General features: G+C 38.8%; 1 protein-coding gene across 4 annotated transcripts in view; it reads left to right on the top strand.

Moving 5' to 3' along the window:
• mrtfba (myocardin related transcription factor Ba) overlaps positions 1-23,644 on the top strand; it is a 33,455-nt gene that overhangs the window by 885 nt on the left and 8,926 nt on the right. Inside the window, exons 2-10 of one of the 4 annotated variants that reach the window (XM_030121618.1) lie at positions 7,679-7,766; positions 11,920-12,162; positions 20,078-20,143; positions 20,324-20,379; positions 20,553-20,628; positions 21,449-21,610; positions 21,995-22,167; positions 22,340-22,483; positions 22,584-22,831. In XM_030121618.1, the coding sequence (XP_029977478.1) occupies positions 12,000-12,162; positions 20,078-20,143; positions 20,324-20,379; positions 20,553-20,628; positions 21,449-21,610; positions 21,995-22,167; positions 22,340-22,483; positions 22,584-22,831 (1,088 nt within the window). In that variant the 5' untranslated portion in view covers positions 7,679-7,766; positions 11,920-11,999. Of the gene's footprint in view, positions 1-7,678; positions 7,771-11,916; positions 12,163-20,077; positions 20,144-20,323; positions 20,380-20,552; positions 20,629-21,448; positions 21,611-21,991; positions 22,168-22,339; positions 22,484-22,583; positions 22,832-23,644 lie in introns of all 4 variants that reach the window. The other 3 variants (XM_030121615.1, XM_030121616.1, XM_030121617.1) reach the window with 3 other exon arrangements.

The raw sequence follows: 23,644 nt of genomic DNA, 5'->3' as shown, positions 1-23,644 counted from the left end.
TTCAGTGGAGGGGCCTATTCCAGCCGGTCTGTCCCTGTAAACTGAGAATTATGAGCGTTAACTTAAACATTGGGCTTAACATATGGGTAAATGGGGAAATAATTACCCACTGTCAGTACACCGTATTCCAGTGTTTTGCTTATTTCAACCTCCCGGTGCAGTATTAGTTTGCATGACTGTGTGCTCAGATGGAGTTAGACGAGGCTCACCGCGTCTGCCTACTGTGGAGAACTGAATGAAAATGAAACTACGAAAGTCGTTGCATGTGGTAGTGTACACTGATCATTGCCCAACTTAATATTAAATTGTCCTAAAGGTGGGCTGCTGTCCCCATGTTTGTCAGGGTTCTTGTGGCCTATATCTTGCAGTGATTATAGCAAATCAGCCTGTCAACTTTTATCAACATGTCGAATACCAGCACTGTCACCCTATGAAGGTCTAGACTCATTTTCATGTTTTTGTTTTTCAAAACTATCTGTGCATCTGCCTTATTTTATGGTGAAGTGAAACAGGCATTCTTTGCTTAGGTGTAATCATCCCCCTCTAATTGGTTTCCACCCTGTCAGACTTTTTTGTTTTTTCAAACCTTTGTACTGTTTTTAGCAAATCTTTTCTGTAAAGTCCACAAAGGCAGCCAGGAAGGAAACATCATTGCATGTGTGTCTGTGGGAACAGAGCAGAACACTGACTCTACTGAATGAGCCGCAGTGATGTCACCATTTCTGTCTTATCTTTGGATGAAAACAGATGTTTTCTTTGGGACAAGACTCGAGCTATTTAAGGCCCAAAACTGCAGACTCAAACTGCAGGCAATGAACAACTCTTACACTGTGTTAGTTTCACATGAGTCATTTTTTGATACAGCTAGTTTGGTACAATAAAACAATAAGTGAATATCACAATAATTATCATTATATAAATTTTCCTTTCCCTTAAGAGTTTATTTTGTTTATATTATTAGATGCAACATTCAGTGTATCTCAGTTTTTTTCTCAGTAGTTCGATGTAGTCATTTTTTTTTCCGTTTATTTTTAATGAAATATTTGTATTTTTTTTATGTTCTGCCTCTAGATTTCTGAAATGTTCTTCTGTTTTGCAGATGACACTAGTTTTCTTAATTTTTCAAAATTAGGAAAAAAAAAACAAAACAAAAATAAACACTGAATCAAGATACCAGAGACCACAGGCATATTTTTGTCTTGTAAGCCATTTTTGCTTTGTTTTGTCTTTTACTTTGTTTTCTTTTTGGCACATCTTGTCATGTCTTTCTCATCTTTCTCTTCTTGTTTGATCTTTCATGCAGTTTGCATCTTTTTTACTATATATATATATATATATATATATATATATATATATATATATATATATATATATTTTTTTTTTTTTTTTTTTTTTTTTTTTTTTTACAGTAATTTAAAACTTCACACTTAACCATCTGGCTTCTTCAAATTTCTCTCACTCTTATTGTAATAACTAGATAACAATTATACATGGACTGATATCAATAATTTTTATAGCTCTAGATATAGCAGTAGCCTATAACACAATATATGAACAGTAGGCCTAGTACATTAATTTCAGTGAACATTATTAGTTATCCTGGTTGTAACATTGACTTTCTTCTGCAAGACCCATCAGTTGTTTAAAAATGAGAATTTCTATCCCTTCTCTTAGGACAAGAGTTGCTGTTTATCTCTCATGACAACTCTCATGTTGTCAGTTAAGAAACTGTGTATGTGTGTGTGATGGTATGGCTGGACTTTATCACTGGAAGTCCTCAAAGCCATGTCTATTTGTAGTAAAGTTGAACCATGACCTCTTCTCGACAGTGTGCACAAACTGAGACTGCAGCTTTGTTGCTGTAGCAGATATGCCATACCTTCCCTTCAGTTACTTGGGAAAGAGTTGTTTTGCTGAAAATAAAGTGTTCTTGAATGACATGTTTCACACTCAGATTTAATCTTAAGCAGTCGACACAATAAGAGGCTGTATCTTTTTCAGTTAGTTCCATCAGCCTGAGTATCACTGCCCTGTTTATTATTTATTCTTGCCTTGAAGTCAGTCACCTGTGCTGGATTTGTGTCAGAACAGCCCCAGGATGCTGACACACCCTAGACATAGCCTAGTCGTCACACTGCAAAAATGTCAACTCAAATGTCAACAAGTTGAAGTCTGATCACTTGCTGCTGCTGAAAGGCATAAAAAAGAGATTAGACTTGGAGCCAGGTTGTTTTACTTCATTTCAGGAGTTCATTGTGATTCATGTGGGCTGGTTAGAGATTATGCAGGGTGTAATGACCTCTATAATGAACATTGGAAATGTTAATCTCAAGTCTGTCCCATAAGGCAAATGTCTCATTTCAGTATTCTGTATGCTGGTTCTATTTTTAGCTCTTCCATAGAGATTGTGAAAGGATGGAGCCTGTCTCATGTTATGCAGACAATAATCACAGGCAGTGGCGGCTGCTCATCTTTCAAACAGGGGAAGCTCATTGTTGGCTTACATTAAAAAAAAAAAAAAAAAGTCAAGTTATTTAAACATACATTCAGCCCTCCGTTCCTTTTTAAGAAAATGGTCAGTGACCTTATTGTACCAAGTAGGCGTCTTTTCCAGGGACTGGACCGGTGTCCTCGTATTGGCCAGCAGAGCTAGGCTGCTTAGATTGCCTTGGCCCATTGTGTTGCGAGTGTAAGACTTCAGCCTTTTTAAACAAGAGATGCTCCTTTCACTCCGACCTAGCCGACAGTTTGATTGATTTAACTATCTACAAAACAATATTCAACTCGAACAAGAAATGATTAAATTATGTAATTGAAACAAGAAAATGCTGAAATTATGTTAAATTGAAACAAGGAAGTCCAATGAGTGTGTTTTACTTACAGTGCAAGAAATGAACGAGTAATTTCGTAGTGGTTTCTCTCCTGATTTCACAGCAAAATGCGCAACGGTATTAAACTGAACTGTGTCAGTGAAGGAGTAGATCTCAAAATAGCTGTCAATCAAATGGGATTCAGCCTTTCGACTGATCCTCCAATCAGCATGTGGGATTCTGGCGTCCAGCCCAGCCAAGCTCTGCCCACAGCTCCATTCACCCCCAGAGACGCCCGGTGTCCGGGGTCGGGACAACATTGTGGCATTTATCCAATTACTGTCCAGTTTTGAGGCAATGAAAAAAAACTGTTCCACTCAGTCCCATTGAAGGCAAATGCACTGAGCAGAGATCGAATGAGAAAACAGCACGATGAGAAGTGAACAACATCGCGGCTGTTGATTTGCAATAAAGCTGATTCTGAACGAACTCGTCTTTGAGATGAACGTGTTCTAACACATTTGTAGTCAATGAAATGTCAACACAACCGAACATATTTAACCATTTAATTTTCATAATTTTAGGGGAAGCCGGGCTTCCCTTGCAGTCTATGAGAAATCGCCACTGATCACAGGATGTCACTGTACGTGGAAATCTCTGTATTTTCATCCACTCAATGGTAGAAAAATTAACTTATTAATTTACAAGGCAGCATTCTGCTTCTGTCCCACAAAAACTGCATCATTGTGTGATTGAATGGGAACACTAAAGCTTGGGTTGTCATGTATACTACTTTCACATGTTCACTTAAAGATCACACTTAATGCATACGCTGTTGTGTAAAACCAGTAACAACAAAAGTCAGTAACAGCTGCACCTAACGCACCTCTATTTCTTGGGTTTGAATAAACACAAGTGTAGTATCTTAGCATATGTGTTTACATGTTGTCACACAGCTTGTTTAATGTAGATAAAACAGTGTAACCAAAGGCCAAGGCTTTGTATGCCTTATGAGTGGCTTTTTGTTTTTCCTCAGTGGTGAAATCAGGTACTAGCCATACATGTCATGAAACCAAATTTTTGGCTTCATGTCAATTTCCATGGGCCGCTCATTCTTTACTAAGTTGTAAAGACCACAGTTGAGTTGACGTGCTTTTCATTTAGGAAATAATTGATTTTGCTCCCAGCCTTACAATTCCCCTACTAAATGCACCCATATTACTGCATGTTTTGCCACAAATATGGACTAAGTGGATGTCTTGTATGAAAAAGATGTACGTGCAGAGTCACAATGTATTTTAATGTGTCATAGCATATGGCTTACAAAGTTGAATTGATGCTCTAGACATGTCATGACAAGTCATGTCAGTTCTCATTGACAACCCCCCCCCCCCCCCCCCCCCCCCCCCGCCAAGGCAGATCAGTGCCCACCCCCAATCACCACCAAAATTTAATAATTTTTTCCTTGTGCCAGTATCAACATTTCCTGAAAATTTCATCCAAATCCATCCATAACTTTATGAGTTATCTTGCACATGGACAGACAAACAAATCAACAGACAGACAAACCAACGGCGACAAAAACATAACCTCCTTGGCAGAGGTAATGATGTACAGAAATGTGCAGTCTTACCTCTGTACCTCTTTACCAGACACATTGACCTCAGCCACTGTTTACACATGTCAGGAGTCAGGAAAATATTGATATATGCCATCTGCATTTTGATCTCATATTGCAAGAGGAAGTAATACGCCATCATCAGTTCTGATATTTTGTCCATCCCCTAATAATTAACACTGGTTTCTTTCCTCTGCTGTCTCAGTCCTTTAAATCAGTCCTTGTATTTCTGTCAAGGAAAAGCACTGATTGAAAATTAACTTCAAATCAGTTATGACACGTTAATATCGCACAGGACAGGTGCTTTTGTTAATATGTCTTTGGCTGTGCAGCATATTATTAATATTTGACAATGACACGGCCACTGCACTAACCTGTGACAGGTTTTAAACAGCAGAAATGCCCAAATGTGTTTTAATATGTGTGATGAGTTCAGTGTCACGCTCAGTCCGGCCCACCTTTGAAGCTGATTGTGTTTACCTCTTCATGAAAACACATGGCTCTCGTTGCCCATGCCATTAAGACAACAGTCGAGGGCAGAGCGACACGCAGCGCCCGCCATCTGGTTGCGCTCTTTGATTCTGCTGCGGCAGCTCCGATGTTTATCCCATAACGCCTCGTCAGCCGTGACAGTTGTTTGTTCCTTTCATTGCCTCCTTTCTCTCACTCAGTTGCACCCACTTCTGTTCCCTATGTTTACTTTGCACCCCAACATGTATACAAAGCACGCTCTGTCTGAAGGAATGTCACTCTTCTGCAATTCCTCACCCTCACCACTGAAGCAAGAACTTAAAGCCAAATAAATCCTGACATAAAAAAATGTATGGTTTGAATGATAGAAATGTTTTTTTCAAGCCCTCACACATTCCAAAAGAATAAAGTCATTCCAAATTTTATGGGCAAAAATTTTAACCAATTTATATGTATTTATTATCTTTTGCTTTAGCCAAGTATTCACTGTGTTTTTGAAAACATAGTGATAATTTTGGTCATAGCAAAAAAAAAAATGGTGGTGCTACATCATACACGTAGAAGTTCACAGATGACTGTTGAATTTGACCATCTCTCACTGTGACTGCTGCTACAATCTGGGACCGCATAACAACCGATGGGAAATGATCATGAAACTGACTCATTGATCAATGTGATGTTTTTATGTTACTAAAACTACTAACCTCAAGCTGTCTTTGCAAAATTGTCATCCCAGTTTTCTCTCTTTTCACCAGCCATTACTGGGTCTAGACTCGGCTCCTTCCTCTTGACTTTGGATGTTTTAACGCTCACATAAGTACTACCATTATAACAGTGTAATCATTACCATATAATTATTGTTTACAACTATTGCAGTACAGGTGGACAATGTCCATTGATGATGTCCAATCACACAGGCTGTATGTGCCTTTAAGTGCAGCACCAAAGTGTTTTTGTCCAGTTTCTAAGCGGAGATGAAAAAAAAAAAACAAACTCTGACTACTATTCTCTATTGAATAGATACCCCACATTTATGCAAGTTTTTTTTATTTTTTTTTTATCAATTAAGGCCATTGCAGCACAAGGGAAAGCTTGAGGAATGTATTTTTTTCTTTCATTCTAGGTTGTACACCATGCATATAAAAACACATCAAATAATTGTAATTGTTATGATTGCACAAATACAAAAATCTAGTGGGCATTAAATAGTGAAGCTTTGACCACAGGATGGAGCTGCACGATTAATTGAATCGTCCGCCTGTGCAATTAGAGGCTATAGTCACAAAAAACTGCAATTTAAGGGTTCTGTACACAATGATGTTTTGGATTTAGATGTGAAAAAGGAAAGTTTCTGTATATTTCTTTATACTAGTTAAAGTTACGAAAAGATGAGAAAATGATCAGTAATCTTTGCATTTTCTTTGGTAATCAAGCAAACAGACTCGAGTCATCAGCACTAATAACAAAGTTGTCTGCAATAATTGCCCTAGTTTGATATATACTAAGGATTATTCATTGCATGTCTTTTTTTTTTAAATTCCAGAATATCTGTGTTGTTGTGATACTGGTGCAAAAATCACATAAGGACCTGCATGCAGTACAAACCTCAACCTGTATTACAGCCAAATGTTCTGGTACTTCATATTTAATTTACATTTGTAAATGTGCAGTAATGGCATCTGAAGTACCTTTCACTACTTGTAAATGAAGATTTAATGAACCCCTTAATGGATGACTAAACTGCAAAGAAGCCATCATTTATTATCAAGACTGAATGATTAAAAATATTAGTGATTATTTTAACAGAGGTTGCAATTGTGATGAGTCAAGGGTACAGTAGGAATAGTAATTTTTTTCCATTCCATATACTTTGTAGAAAATGGTAAATAAAGGTTTTTTGTCTTTCTCTCTGAATTCTATACAATACAAGAATTTTTCTCATACTCTGGATAAGGTGACGTGGTGGCTGTAGCATCTCTGTATTTGTTTGACGTATTTTACCTTTGGTTTTGATATAGTACTTTGCCATATTGTGTTTTTTTTTTTTTTTTTTTTTTTTTTTAACATTTCAATCATCTCTTCAGCTGTAATCAGTCATGGACAGTATTACTGGGAAAAAATCTGATATGTGCTCAGTAGTGCCTGTAAACTGACACAGCAGTCCAACTCTAATCAAGTTATTTGCTTTGTAAACTACATGAGGAGCGATGAAAGCTTTGGTGTGTGTGCTGCTGATTGAATCTTACTCTGAGAGCCTCTCCTTTTCAGACTGCAGTGTGATGTTACAGCTCTTTAGTACTAGTAGTCCATTGTCTACTGCATAGAGGATCCACTTCCATTGTCATAGAGACCACTGCGGGTTTTCCTAGCAACCACCACGAACATCAGTGTTCAGACCCCAATGCAGCCTTGAGTGCAGGCTAGTTTCATTCAGGCATCTTTAAGTGGTACTCATCATCTGTTTTTATTCCGTCCTTGTCTTCAAAAACACCTATTCAAAAGCAGCTTCACTGTCTAAATGAGATGCAGACTGTCGACGCTGCTTGTTTATGTGCAGACTTCAGTTTGGAAAACATATTTCAACCATTCACTCAGTACACTCCTGGACTAATGCATGTAAGAGCACTACATGCATTAAGTGGAAGTAGTATATCAAATGTAGAATACAAAATTGGCTTCATAGTGTCATATACAGTATACTGCCCAAAAAGGCAGGGTTTACATTTTTTTTTTGTATTTTTTTTTTTTTATGTTAACCTATGCTTCTCTGTTCTGCTAGGTGCGACTCCATGGCTTAGAGTGACTGTTTACAGCAGCGAGCACAGACGTCTGCTTTCTCCGTCCCTTGCTGCCCTCTGTTACTATAGGTAGGCTGGAAGTTATTGTTTCCAAAATGTATTACTATTTATAGACAACAACAAATGGTTGTAACTGAGCTATAAAAACATTGGTCACTAACAAATGTGAGCAGGGCCTGTATCACTCAGCAGGATTAAAGGGCTGGTGCAGTAACTTCTGGTTTAATCAACATAAGAACTTTACTAAGGTCTGGCCTAAGATTTAAGGTCACAATGCAACTTTGGGAGAAGACTAAACAGCTTTTGTGATTTACTCAATGGTTAATTCGGTGCAGTCAGTCATTTGATGTCTGAGTGATATTAATGTATCTGTTTTTTAATGTCCATAGTCTATTTTTACCCTCGGCCCTTGTTGCAGGGTATTGTCTTCAGTCCGTCGTCCGTCCGTCCATATGTGCAAAAACTTTGCCGTGGACTGAATGTCGAGGGTTATCAAGTGCGGGCAAGTTATGTTTTCCTCTTCTTCTTCTGTTTATTGTCAACAATAACCTTGCATAATTTCTTGTAAGTGGCCTGAAGTCTGAGCAGTTTCATAAAGTTGTTTTTACACCAGCAATGAACCAAAACAAGGTTCAATCTGATCCAGACCCTCTGTCAGACCTGTGTCAGACCAAAGCAAAAAGTCCAAAAGTCCCGACAAGAAGTGTAAAAGTGTCTTTACAAATCTAACCTTATATGTTCGGCAGGTTATGTTCAAGACAGCAATTTAAAAAACGTACAAAAGTAGCACCTACTGACCAATCGGTTCTCCTAGATGATCTTATGGACTGCAGTTTATGGATTTAAAAGGAAAAAAAAACTATCCCTGTAAGATTTGACAGTAAGTGTTTTTTTACTGCTCCTGTACCATTAAACAACACCAGAGTTAAACATGAACAATAACATAGTCTTATATGCCATAAAAATACAGCTAAGCACCACATTAATTTAACAGAATGACCAGTCGTAGTTGCACTCAGATCCATTGTGTCTTAATGATATGATATTGATCACAATTTTAACTTACACTTTCACACTGTGGGCACTTTGTTGCCAGCTTTCCTTCCTGTCTTTGGCGATAGCAGTGTGTTGCTTGAAGTCTGTATTATTGTTAAATTCCTTTTGATGAATTTAATTAAATTGTTTTGTTGTGTTACAAACAGCAATTTTTATGGCAGTATTTTTCATCATTTGGCCGATGTTTTGCATCCTCTCACATGATACAAATGGAGTGTTGTTTATTGTAGTATTTTATACATTTATACTGGTGACCTTATTTTGCAGCTGTTCTTTCTACATGATAGCATGAATTAGTGTTTCTGTTAGTCTTGTATTCATTTTTGTTTGCTACTACAATGCAAACAGTTATTAGTATTATAAATCTACATGTATTACTCTACTTTTTTTTCCTCAGTCATTTATATAAACTATTAGTTGTATTTGCTTAAAATACTGCTATATTGTAACGTGCTATTACCAGGATATGACATGATCTATATTGACAAATCAGACACAGATACAACTGTAAGAAAAGGCGCACTTTCCATAGCACTGAAAGCATAATGCACTTTTTAAATTGAATTTTGTCAAGTTAAATGACAGCAGTTTGCGAGGAGTGGCACTTTCATGTCAGGATGCTCTTATAAAAGAGATTTTTAATCTCAGTGAGTGTTTGCTGGTTAAGTAAAGGTTAAAAAAATAAAATAAAGTTAAGCTGTTAATTTTGCATCCAGTAGTTAACTCTTCCAAGTTCACCTTGGACCTTCCAAGAATGTCCTGCAGTAGCGGATGCACATCTTGATTGTAATCTATAGGAGGGGCTTCAGTGCTGCAGAGCCTGGTTAATTACTGAAGATAGGCTACTGTTACTGGAGATCTGTTACTGACGTTCTGTCACAGAAAACCACTGAGGTTGAACGGCTGAATGTCGACATCTGAATGACCTGTGTTCCATGGTGTTTTACTGACAGTCATCATTTTGGAGAGACTGGCTACAGCGAAGAACTTCGGAAAACAAGGGGAGCGTTTCAGCAGGAGCCAAGTTCAACATATATTTCACAATAAATGCTACATGAACTGGGATTCACTCCTATGTTAATACTTGATGTGCGACTGGTGGGGCTGAATAAACTGCTTCGGACATCTGTACTTAAAATTTGAAAGACATCAATTTGCAGGCAGCTGGAGGAACAGAAGATAAATATTCAATTTAAATTTTGGTTTCAATTTAGAATAATTAATAGGTGCTACTTCTATTTTTATCATTGTTGTCAGATTTTAGGGGTTTTAGTTTGAGCCAATCACATAGTGGCTGAGAGTTTGTCAGCCTGTAACTTAAAAAGCCTAGGTGGGAAAAACAACACACATCATTAAGTTGACAACTCATGTTCTGTAAAAACTCACAGTACAGGCAAAGAGATGAACATGCTGCTTGGTTTGGTTGTGTTGCAACTTTAATATTTACATTTCTCTAAATATAAAAATATAAATGACTAAATGATGTCACAGTCTCAGATCTTAAGTTTGTGATCAGATTGTGTCATTAACTAGTATTTTTTTTTAATGTATATACAAATGGTCAGTTTATTGCTATAATTACAGTATTTACAGATAGTGTGGCAGAAGCTAAGAGTTTGTAGCATCAGTGTCACTTGCACAGATGACTAGTGTTTAATTATTGAAATTTTAGCATCTGTTCTCAAGTTAGTGCTGTAGTTTTTAGTCTGCCTTAACTCGTAGTGTTTGTGTAAAATGTTGTTTGGCTGCTTCTGAAAAAAAATAACGACTCACAAAACAACTTCAAACACAAAAAAATTGCTACTAGTTTGTGAGCTGCTGGTCTTAACTGTGCCCAGATTTGTTTTGCTGACATGCCGTGGGTCTGATTTACGCAGATTTAGAGTTATGTTAGAGTGTCAGAACATTTTTGATTAATTATACAACTCTCAAGCAACAGAGAAGGCAATTAAAGGAAAAGTTGATGGAATCACTGCAGCCATCACAGATGTAGGTACAGGAAAATGTCAACTAGTGTTTCTAGTGTTTCATCTAAGTATAGTGAAAATATTGTGATAATGACAGATTGAAATGATGCAAATATGCAGACTTTCTAGTCATATAACAACCTGAGTCTTCATTCACAGCCTAAGGCTCCAAAAACCAGAGCAAACTAAAGGAAAACTTTTGAGTGTGGATCCTGATTCAACCTCTCAAGATTGTCATCATCTTTTTGGTCAGATCGTCCAGCTCTAATTGCGGCTTTTTCAGCTGTTTGTCTTTTTTTAGATTTTGTTGTGATTTAATGCAGCATGTTTTTCTGACTCTGTTGAATCTGTTCTGTTTTTGCAGCCCATTTGTTTACTTTAAAAACATATGCAGCACATCCAATGCCAGATTGAATATGATGTTTTCTTAATTTGTTTGTGTTTTTGTCCATTCACTTGTGTTTTCTGAAGTATGAGTGAGTGCCATATTTTCATGAGATTTCTTTTTGTCTGAATCAGACACATTAATTTAAAATTTGTTATGGGTTATAAAGAGTGGAGGTAGATGCGATGAAGCACGAGGTGTAGGTTTTGTTGTGTACACAGCATCAGCACATGTACAAGTCCTGTAGTCTCATTGGCACACAGGGAGACAGACACAGCGGTTCTCAGCCAAATACAACACATTGGGGTGGTTGGTAAGGAGTGCTTTGGTCCTGGAATGGATAGATGTGGGTGCTCCTGGAGAGCGATAAATAGCACCCATGTTTAGCTCAAGCAGTCTGTCATCTGCTGGTTAAGACTCTGTCGGGAAGCCATGGATACTAAACTGTTTGTTTTGCTCTCCGAAAATGTTTCCGTTCCCTCTGTTCGAAACCGCCACAGCGACGTCATATTCCAGATTATGAAGCCCGTCTGAACAGAGAAAACATTCATGCACAGTCTGGCGTTGTTTCTCATGAGCAGTGGTTTGCAGTGATTATTCGCCATAATAGCCAACCCAGCTCATTTAATGAATAATTTGGGCTGAGACTGAGCTCTTCCAGATGGCTCGAATGAAATGCCACCCTTAGCGTTTCACCAGTCGGGTGAAATCATACCAGTGGGATGATGATGATTATTATTCTGAATGACTCCTGGTCCAGTGCAGTCATTACTAACTTCTCATTCCCTCTGTCTTTTCTTTGTGTTCACTTCAGGTAGCAAAACCTGAGGGACGGTGACCCAAACACTCTTGCTGCTTTGCCCGGGACCCTCCCCAATCCCCTCCTGAGGCAGAATGGAGCCCCAAGCTTCCCAGGGGCAGCTAGGAGCAGAGGGGGATTGTGGGATGATGAGTCTGCTTGTGCCTAGTCCCCAGAGCGAGGCGGTGACCCATGAGATGGAGGAGCTGTCACTGCAGCCCACACAGAGTCTGCCTCCACTCAATGAACGCAAGAACGGTAAGGGCATGATGCTGAACAGGCCTGTTAGGACGGGGGATCCATTAAACGGGCCACCCTGTTGGAACAGTGACTAGCAACCATGCATTCTAAAGCCCAGTCTACATCTACACTGATATTTTCTAATATACTACTCTGTGTTTTGGCCTTTTGTTCACATGTAAAAGCTGTTTTAAAGGAGACAAAATGTAAAATAATATTTTTTTTAATTTAATTTCCCAAAAATAAAGCAAGTCTGGAGCTTAATGAATAACGGTTCACTATCAAACGGCTCACTCATTGTAGAAAAACTTCAGTCAGTCCTCTAGGGCCCATCAAAACCACTGAAACTAGCCTAACATTTGTGAGTGTCTTTACCATCAACGTAAAAAGGGGAGATGGGAAATATACTCTTGCAAGATGTTACTATAAAGGTGCCATCTTAGTAGGGGTGAATTAGAATGGATGCTCAATATGCGGTAGCTAAATGCTACATAAAATGAACCAGACTCAGAATTAGACGGAATAAAACTTCCACATGTAAGTATGTTAATGTGCATGAGTTTGCATTAATAGCATATGATATCAAAAGTGACCTCATATTGGGAAATCTTGTTATAGCTTTGTTGCGATTCACCTGCATTTTGTAAGAAGTAAAACAATTGTGATTCTACCTGAAAACACCATCATATGTATGATCTCAAATCCTTAATACATCTAGATACTTGTCAAATTTTTGCTGTTAAGATTCTGTGACTGTTAAGATTAATCCTAGCCCGAGGGCATCAAGGTCTGTAAGGTATAATCAATATATGTCTGAAGTTTTTGCCTGTTTCAATACTAATTCTCTGTGTCACCTCGTGGTAAGATGGCAGCAATTTTGTAACAACTTGCACTGTGCTTTATAACAGCCTTCTGTCATGTTACTAGTCACTTTTCCATTGGACATCTGTGCAAAACTTTACCGATATTTACTAAATGTCGAAAAAACTGAAGTGTGTAAAGTCGTTTTTTTCATTAAATCACAAAGGCGATGATTTGTTTATTTATTATCGTGAGATGACACGAGAAATCATTCCACAAACATGGCGACGAACGTAAATATGATGTTGATTTACAGATATATTCATAATTATTATATATTACCCCTCTATCTCGTACTAAATTAACAAATGATTGGGTTTCCTGGTGTGTCCACACATACCATGACATGTTTCTTCTTCTTTTCGGCTTGTTGTAACGTACGTCAACATCCATTTTTTTAATTCACCTGACTAGCTGGGAAAAGGTCTTTCCATTGCTGTTTTGCATGATATACCACGCCTGAAAAACCACCTCTTGCCAGCGCAAAAACTTTTATTAGAAAAATTAGACTTTAAAATTGTCATTTTTCTATTAGGTAAATTTTTACACGCAAGTTATATTTGTGCAGTTTGGGAGTTGATGGAAAGCAACTGCTGTGAGCACCATTATCAGTGTCCAACAGTAGATGTAGATGGTGTTGGTGCTAACATTTCTGAAAGGATTTACCAAGTTTATTTAGTTTTCATCCACTATTTCGAGGAATAGAGCTTGTCGGAACTGACACTCAAACAGCACTCAATTTATGTTTCTATTTTTCATGTGGACAGATTTTTGTAGGTGCGTGTGTTTGCAAAATAATTGGCTGATTGTTAAAGAATTAAAGGATTTAAATTTTATTCTCACACAGCATGAGTCATTCTCACCCTAGTTTGAGCTTTGCAAATGAGTTTATTTAGCAGTTGGTCAGATTGTGCTGCTTCTGTTGGCCATTGAGGTCTTTTAAAACCTTCTCGTTCCAACAGTTGATCAATCAAAAGGAGATTCAGTCTGCCTCTATAAATCCTTTATGAGAAAATTAATATCTGTCATTGTTACAGTGACACAAGGTTTTTACTCTTTGAATTAACTAATCACTTCAAACTGGGCTCTCAGGGTGTCTTTGCATGCACTACACAAGGAAATTATCCTCATAGCATTATGCCATTTATGCAGGTTGGCTTCTCATCACCCTCACGATTTCGGAGTTGTTTTGGCAGCCACATGGGACTGACTCAGACACTGATGGATGGGTACATAATTACCAGGGGCTTTAGGAGTGGGTTAGATTCACTACTGTGCTTTCCAGTTCCTAATCATGGTTTTGATGCTGTAGGGAGATCAATACGTCAGTCAGCACAGACACTGCAATACTGATCACAATGCTTAGAAAAAGCTTGATTTGTCAAATACGCTCAACTTGGTGTTTATCCAGAGCATTCCCTGGTCTGGGCTGAACATGCTTTTGGGATTTTGGGCTGCAGTGTGTGCAGCGCTACAGGCTGTCTGCAGGAGATCGCAGTAAAAGAAAACGTCAGTGGAAGATTTCTGTGGAATGTCAACAGTAGTAGCACCCACTCATCATCTCGGCTTTTGTCATTTCCCCTCCAGTGAAAACACACACCTCATACTTTCCACCCCACAAGCCATCCCCAGCACTCCGCCAGCCACACAGTCCCTTCTCTCATATTGGTTTTAACGTGTAGGTGTTAATCTGTCTGCCATCATGACAGCTCTGAGGGTCTCTGACCAATGTGGACCAGGGGGCTACAGCTCAGAATCTGTCAGCAGGGTGGACTCGGGGCAGTGAGGGCGTCTCTGGGGGTGAATGGAGCTGTGGGCGGAGCTCGGCTGGGCTGGACGCCAGAATCCCACATGCTGATTGGAGGATCAGTCGAAAGGCTGAATCCCGTTTGATTGACAGCTATTTTGAGATCTGCTCCTTCACTTGAAAGAGTTCAGGTTAATACTGTCGCGCATTCTGCTGTGAAATCGAGAGAGAAACCACTACGAAATTACTCGTTCATTTCTTGCACTATAAATAAAACACACTCATTGTACTTCCTTGTTTCAATTCAACATAATTTCAGCATTGTCTTGTTTCAGTTACATAATTTAATCATTTCTTGTTCGAGTTAATATCGTTTTGTAGACAGTTAAATCAATCAAACTGTTGGTTCGGTCAGAGTGAAAGGAGCATCTCTTGTTTAAAAAGGCTGAAGTCTTACACTCGCAACACAATGGGCCAAGGCAGTCTAAGCAGCCTAGCTCTGCTGGCCATTAAGAGGACACTGGTCAAGTCCCTGGAAAAGAGGCCTACTTGGTACGATAACGTCACTGACCATTTTCTTAAAAAGGAACAGAGGGCTGAATGTATGTTTAAATAACTTGACAATTTTTTTTGATGTAAGCCGACAATGAGCTTCCCCTGTCTGAAAGACAAGCAGCCACCACTGCACTGAACTGATGCTGGAGATAACCTCATCCCTCTGGATCCAGCTCTTGTGCTCCACAGTGACCAGACTGAAGCAGACGAACAGCCATGTGGCTCTCTGTTTGCGTCAGCTGTGGCATCGTTCCTGACATTTATCTGGAGATCATTTTGTGATCTTTTTAAATAAAGGGATATTCAAATTTTAGTTCAGACAATAAACTGTATTTTACATTTAGCACCAAATCATGAAAACAGAACAGACAAAAAAGTTTGCTGTTTTGCAGATTTTGGTCCAGGTTGATAACTGTCATGCATTTATTAGGGATTCTTGTGAAGGTAGACTTTTAAAAGTGAGTAGGAACACAGTTTTAAATCCCCCTCTGAATGTCACTGTTTGTCCTGCACAGTATTCTAATTGTGTGCTCTATCAGCTTGGTGACACACTGACCCCTCTCTGCAGCTGGTGGAGGTCACAGGTCAGTATGTGTTCGTCAGACTGGAACTTGGCAGTGTTTCCTGGAGCATTTGAGCACAAGGAAGCTGTCTGGAAATCCATATGAATCACCTTTAACGAACATGTGGCTACCATATTTACCTGTCTCCAACTATTTACAGCATGTAGCTGTCCCTTTTCCACGCTTTTGTCCTTCCTTGATTGCTGCATCTTCTTTAAAGCAGGGTGTCCATGGATCCTTAAATTTGATTATAAGGCCTTAATTATCCTTAAAATTCATAATTAATCCTCAAATCTTGCTCTCAAAGGTATTAAAAATTCCACAGACACAATAAATGATGGTGGAAATCTTTGTCAAATGTGTGATTAGTATTGATTATTTTAACATGATGGAGATGGGAATGAGTGCAGTCACCATCAGTCATTCACGGGTGGAGGGGTTCAAGTATGAGCTTTAGTGAATGTCAGTAGCAGAAACAGTCATGGAGAAATGGGAATATAACGTTAGGTGAATTGTAACATGGTTAAGACTGGTTCAACACAATTACTATGAGGCCTGTTGCACGGTATTTTTGTTAATGTACGGTCTTAATTTTGACAAAAGAGGCCTTGAAAAATGTCTTAAAAAGACATTATTTAAGCTTTCTGAAAATGGCAGATACCCTGGTAAAAATCTTAAAAAGTCTGAAGTTCAATATGAATTTTTGGGATTGAAATATGCTAAATACACCTGGATAGGATTCTGTTAATTGGATTAAGTTTAGTTGGGCACATACACAGATTTTTTCATAGGGGTCGAATAGAGTAATGTTAAACAGACTTTCAAGATCTGGTTTGAAAGATCACTGTTATCACTGATTTAAGTAAGTGGCTATGACAGCCCATAACCGCTGAAAACATTATGGCAAGAGGAAATTTACCCTTAACTAAGGTGGCAGGACAGTTTGGATCTCTCTGTTTCAAACACTGATGAGAGCATCACCTTATCTGTGGTAGCACAGGGCATGTCAGTTGATGATCTCTTTCGCTTTACAATGCAATATAAATGTAAATAACAAAAATTTTTGAAAAAATATCAAACTCACTGATGTGGAAACCAGAGCTTCTCTCACACACCCACACAGACACTATATTTTTCCCTCTCTTAACAGCATTAAAGATTTCTGGTGGAGTGTTTTTCTCTGCTTCATCAAAGCATTTTTGGAAAAACTCCCTACTGCACTGACATCTGCAGCATCTGAATATAATTTGAACTCATCTTGATGGTGAATTCATGGCAAGACCTGTTGAAGTTTAGATCTAACTACCTGTGAACACTTAAAAGACTGACAGAAAAAAAAAAAAAAAGGACTCACATTAACTTCCTAAGACCCAGGAAATGTCAGCAAAGTACAAGCATTTTTTGTTTTTTATTAAATAAGTGCCTATATTGGAAACATGATGCAACAGTTTTTTCAGATGCAATTTTTAAAATTTTTATGGAATAAAAATCCTTTGTGGTGGACAGTTTTTCTTTTCTTTTTTTTTGTATAATGTTGTGAAACTCTTGTCCACAAGAGGTTAAGGCTAACAACAGTACTCTATACGAAATAGCCCAATTAAATGGAAAAATAATGGAGACCCCCAACCACAGATATAGTTACACTCTGTGGGAAACACTATTAAAGCCCATTATGTCCTGCAAGAAAACACTCATTTTAGGAACTATGGGTATAAAAATGATAGAGATGTAGTCATAAAAACATAAAGTCACCAGCACACACCTACTGTTCCCCAGTATATTTCTTTAGGGAATGTCTACTGCCACAGTACTGTGGCAAGAAATATCAGTATGTCTATTGCCACAGAGCCAATCAAATGTTAGCATTTGTACTGTGACAATAAGCAGTAAAGACATTTTGTTGCCACAGAGCCAATCATGGATACTGTTACATGAACTCATTAGGCTCTTGTTGCCATAGTACTCTGGTGATATATGTGGTGTATACGCTCTGTACACACGGCAATGAAATTATGTGAATCCGCAAAAGTTTAATATTGTTTCGGTCTTTCGTCCACATGACGCCAGCATTGTCAGTGCCCTGAAACAGTATTTTTGGAGAATGGGTCCTGGAGCATAAAAATCTCACAACGCCACCCTCATGTTGCCGTATGGATAGGCAAAACACCACTTTTTGGAAGGATGATGCCATATTACCATGGGACCAGAAGAAGAAAACCCTGGATGTAGCCTCATGCGCATACTCACTGTATTCTTCTGTGATTTTAATGTATCCTGTGGCTCTGTCCGTGTTTGTGTACAGCACCACATATAGGTGTGGCATACATATTAGAATGTTTTAACCCAGTTTTCCCTTTTCCACCTGGACGCAGATATTTCTTGAAATGACGCGAAACTTTTAGAATCTGCAAAAGAAAAATACCATGAGCGCTGTCGTCTGGACGAAGCCAGTAACTGGTACCCTAGCCTTTTCCTGGTACCGAATAGGCACATGGCATGTGCAATGCTTATTGTCATAGTACTGTGGCAGCAGGGTGACAGGTTACCAGTCTACACATGATATAATGAGAGGTGACTGGCTCTGTGGTAATAGACAAATGAGAAAGTTAGTCCCATGGTACTGTGGCAATAGCTCCCATCGAATTCTTTATTCACATCCAGAGGCACAATGCACTCTGCACAACTACATGTTAAACTGCATTCTTAATATTCTTAAAATGGTGTTAAATCAAAGCCATCAGAACCTGCAGAAACTCTATCATTATTAACTGTTACAAGGAGCCAGAGGATATTTTCTATTTAACATTTGTGTTAATGTTTCACCACAACTCTAGGAAGATTAAAGCTAGTAAAATGCTTATGACACCATTGCAGATCCCATCAGTGGTCTTGCACTTAGAGAATGAGTTACATTTAGTCTATATATACCCACTCATCTGTAGTGTTCAATATAAGTTAATTATACAGGATCAACAGTTCCAGCTCTTTCCTGATGGAACAAGAGGCTTCGTGTTTCACTGCAAGTTTAGACCCATCATTTCCTGTAAATGGACGTGCCTGTACTCATGGCAGAATATTTCAACGTATGACTTTACTCCTGCTTTTGCCTAATGAGACAGATCCCTGTCTTTGTCTCCCTCCCACTGCATTTACTCAATTTTGAAAATGCTGTTGAACCTATCAAGCAGTTGTTTATTTGACACATTTTTCTTTTCTCATGAAATTCGTATTCATCGCTGCTGAGTCAGACACTTTATTTCAGTAGTTACAGGGAAGTAAGTCTGGTCCTCTAGTAACATCTCGCTGTGATTGCATTGCCCACAGCCAGAAAAATAACCAAACTAGACTGAGTGAGAGAGAGAGAGAGAGAGAAAGAGAGAGAGAGAGAGGAGGAGAAGGAAGTAAGAGGTAAGGGGAGGAGGAGGTGATTGTGGCTCTGTAATAATGGGGGAAAAAAAGTAAATGTCAGGGAGAGACAGAAGTAGAGGAAGGGTCTGCTGAAGCTTCTGTCATTTGGTTGAGTATGTGGCACCAGAGGTAATCTGATATGAGCATGAGCTATGTAATTCAGAACTTTGGAGATCAACTGCCTTGAGCAGAAACTCTTAAACTAACAGAATGGCCTGTATGGAGGTAGAGACGCTGAATGACTGCAGCTGTAGGTTGAGAACAGGTAAGCGTGCCTCTACTCTGTTGTTGTTTGTTGTCATGCAGGTCACGTAAGCTAATTGTACTGCCAAACTGTTTTGGAGTGCTGATAATTGTCTCTAATGCGACTGGCTATTACTCCCAGAGTTCGAATTGCCCGTAGTTTCACCATGCTGTGTGTGACCACTGTGCTTCCAAAAAACAGAGCGGTCGGTGGGTAGGAAAACCAAAAGACCCAATTTACCCCTGAAATGTCTGAGCTGTGTGGAGGATCAGCTGCAGAGTAATCGTGCAGTGTTGAAAGGCAGAGCAGTCCTCTTATAGAATGACGTTATTGTATGTTGTCAGTCTAATGACAAGACAGCAGGATGTGAGTTATACTTCAGTGGAGGGACAGGCTACACTGTGGTTATTGCTCTATGTCTTTTTTCCCTTTTGAAAATTTTCCCTTGTTATTTTTGTATACCACTTCTTACTCATTTCCTCTTTTTTTGCTTTAAATAAATTTAAATAAAAATGAGCACTGAAATACCGCTGTATTGTTCTCTCTTGCTTTCAGTCCTGCAGTTGAGGCTTCAGCAAAGGCGAACCCGGGAGCAGCTGGTGGACCAGGGCATCATGCCTCGTGAGTACCACCACTCATCCCATCATTCACTGTAAAGCTAACACGCTGTGGGCGGGTACATGACAACCTCTCAGCACTGATTATTACAATAATAAACATGTTGGCTTTATCTTTTATCTGAATCCCTTCATTTGTAAATAAAACTGTGTTGATGAAACTGATGATGAGTATCCATTGCAGCTCTGAAGAGCCCAGCAGCTTTCCATGGACAGATTCGCAGCTTGGAGAGAGCCAGGGTAAGACGCACAGTTTGGAAATATTACATGACTAAATTTACAAGACACAGCAGAACAGAACAAAAACATGTTTACTCTGAAAACAAAAAAATGTCACAATGGTGTGTCAGAGCTTGAAACAAATCTAAACAGTGTTATCGTTGACCGACTAATCTGTTTGTGTTTCTTTTTAGACCGAAAACTTTCTGAAGCACAAAATTCGCAGTCGACCAGAAAGAGCAGAGCTGGTCAGGATGCACATTCTGCAAGGTGTTGATTGTTCACACTGCATACACTTTTATCTAATGTTTCTTTTGGACTTTTGATGTATTTAAATACAAAAACTGCCCTCATAGAGTACAGTGCAATTCCAAAGACCACACATATGCATTTGTCAGTCTCTGTATTAAGATATAATCTAGAATATGTGAAGTACATACATCAGGAAAAAGCAAAGTTTCAGGGAAAAAACAGCCTCTATAAACCAAAGTGGTCATATTTAGTGTGACCTCCCTATGCATTTAACATGTCTTTAGTCCTTTTGTTCAGTGTGAGACTTATTGCATTTTCTGATGTTTACACCAGGTTTCATTCAACACAGGTCAGATGTTTCTAATGGTTTGTTCTGCTTTTTATCTTGGGCACAGTTCACACTAAATAGTGACTTTAACTTTTAGAACCAATTTAATTCTTTTTTTTTATGTCTTTTATGGCTAGGCACATAATTTCTGTATATTCCTATTACATTTGAAGAAAAGAGAATAAGAAATAAATATATTTGTTGATTTCAACCCTGCAACAACAACAAAGCTAAAGGTAGCCTAAGGCCTTTACACCGTATTCTATGTTTTAGGAATGTTCTTATGCTTTGTTCTCCTAGTGGTCCAAAACATATTGACAGGGTTACCAGTTGACCTTTTAAAACTGAAGGAGTCCATATTTCTCTGGAAATATTTACATATTTGAAACAACATAAGGTTAAAACTGGCCTCAGACTCCAACATTGCAAACAACATTGCCACTAGAGGATGCTTTAATTATATGTGATACATAACTTTATGTTTAACATGCTGTTGTTCCTGTCCCCCAGAGACTGGAGCCGAGCCCTCTTTGCAGGCCACCCAGATGAAGCTGAAAAGGGCTCGGCTAGCTGATAATCTAAATGAAAAGATCGCCCAGCGGCCAGGTCCAATGGAGCTGGTGGAGAAAAACATCTTACCAGTGGACTCCAACCTCAAGCAGGCCATCATTGGTGAGAACATTTCATTACTAAATTCAATGGATAATCAAAGAGATCCTGTTATTATTGCATTGGTGTAAGTTGAAATCAGTCCTGAGGTTGGAAAGGTGCATAATGATGTAAAAAGAAAAAAATCAGTATATCCACTTTAATGTATTAAAACTGAAATAACTGACCTGTTTTGAAAATGGTTTATAGGATACAGGATTATAAAACACAGACGTTTCTGCTAAAAATTGACACTAAAATAAATAAATAAGCCAAGTAAAAGTACAGATAAACTCCTTGTTGAACTTATAATGCAAAGGAGTGTGGAAAAGTTTGAATTAAAATCCATGCTGTTGTAGAAGTAGATGCTGCGATATTTCATGCCGTATTTGTGGTTTCTGACAGTAGGGCAGGTGAACTATCCCAAAGTTTTGGATGAAGACAGCAGTGATGCCCTGTCGCCTGAGCAGCCAGCCAGCCAGGAGTCCCAGAGTTCTGTCCCTTCACCTGGAGAGAACAAAGCACCTGAGACCCCATCTCCAGCTGCCGTACCTCCAACTCTACCCAGCACCATGCTGCAGGTCAGATACAGGACATAAGATACTGCTGACTGAGTGTGCCTGCCTGTTTGCTTCTTTTTTTCTTTTTCTCCTTTTTTTTTAGTTTAGATTTTAATGTTAACTGTGTTTTAAAAAACAAACTGCAGCTGTCCTTGCAGTTGTCTTTACAACAGTCTTTTTTGTGTTCCTTCAGGCCATCCCAGTGGCCACACAAGCAACTACCGACTTTATGAAAGTCATCTCCACCAATGAGCAGCATGCCACTCGCCCAGCTGTTACCCTTGCACAGCCACTCACTACAGCTGTCCCCTCAAAACCAGGCCCGACACTGGTGAAAGTAAGTGAAACTTTTTTTTTCCTAAGTTATTAATAAGCCTCTATCTTTGTGTGTGAATGCAAACAAATTGTATATTGATAATGATCAATTACCACTACAGCAAAGCCAGCAGAAACCTCTCTCAGAGAAGAGTCGCAGTAAGAAGGGCAAAGAGCCAAAGTCCCGTGTGAAAAAGCTCAAGTACCACCAGTATGTTCCTCCAGACCAGAAGCAGGAGGCCAGTGAAGCACCAATGGACTCTTCTTATGCTCGACTGCTTCAGCAACAGCAACTGTTTCTGCAGCTCCAGATCCTCAGCCAGCAGCAGCAACACTACAACTATCAGACCATATTACCAGCACCACTCAAGTATGTGTATTCAACCTTAGAACTCTTATTCCCTCAATAAAACCAATGACAGCAGTGTCAGATGTTGGATCAGTTTGTATCCGAGACTGAAAAAGTGGTAATAAATGTTAGTACACTGTTGGCTCACACAATATCACTCAATATTTTATACAAGTGCTATTGTTTTCATATTAGCCTTGATCATATTTGGGACTGAGTTCACAGGAGTTGTACAGAAATGCAAGATTCCCCCACATTGTGTTTCACAATGCAACACAAGTTCCGGTTTGGATTCACATGAGGTTACGTGCTAGGACTTTCCTTCAGAGAGGCTGTGATCTGCTTGGAGCGATGTTTTGGGTCATTGCTGTGCTGAAATAACAGCTCTTTGACCAAACTTTCATATCTTCTCCATCAAAATGTTACAGCACATTGTGGAATCCGTAGTTCCCTTTCTTAACACACATTCCTTTGTACTGTTCACCAGGTCATCGCAAACACAATGAACTCCATTAAATTCTAACAAGTTTGTCTTCATTTCTTCAGACCGCATAATATACAAGTCACACAGGCAGCTTGTCAGGAAACAACAATCAACTTGGTTGTACTTTGCTCAGTTATACAAGGTTCACTATATTGTAAATGGTATTTAAATGAATTCAGATAAACAATCTCCTGTGAATATCTTGTATAACAGATGTGTACATGGAGTTGTTTTACATTCATTAACCTCTACAGTATTCCACTGTATCTAAAACTAACTAAAACAGCCTTTTTAATTCTGATAACACATAAAAGTGAGCCAAATATTGTTGTTTTAATGGACCAGAGGGC

Source organism: Sphaeramia orbicularis, chromosome 19, assembly GCF_902148855.1.
Source record: "Sphaeramia orbicularis chromosome 19, fSphaOr1.1, whole genome shotgun sequence".
Classification (NCBI taxonomy): Eukaryota; Metazoa; Chordata; class Actinopteri; order Kurtiformes; family Apogonidae; genus Sphaeramia; species Sphaeramia orbicularis.
The sequence above is the reverse complement of the archived record's forward strand: the minus strand, read 5'-3'. Positions and strand labels throughout refer to the sequence as shown.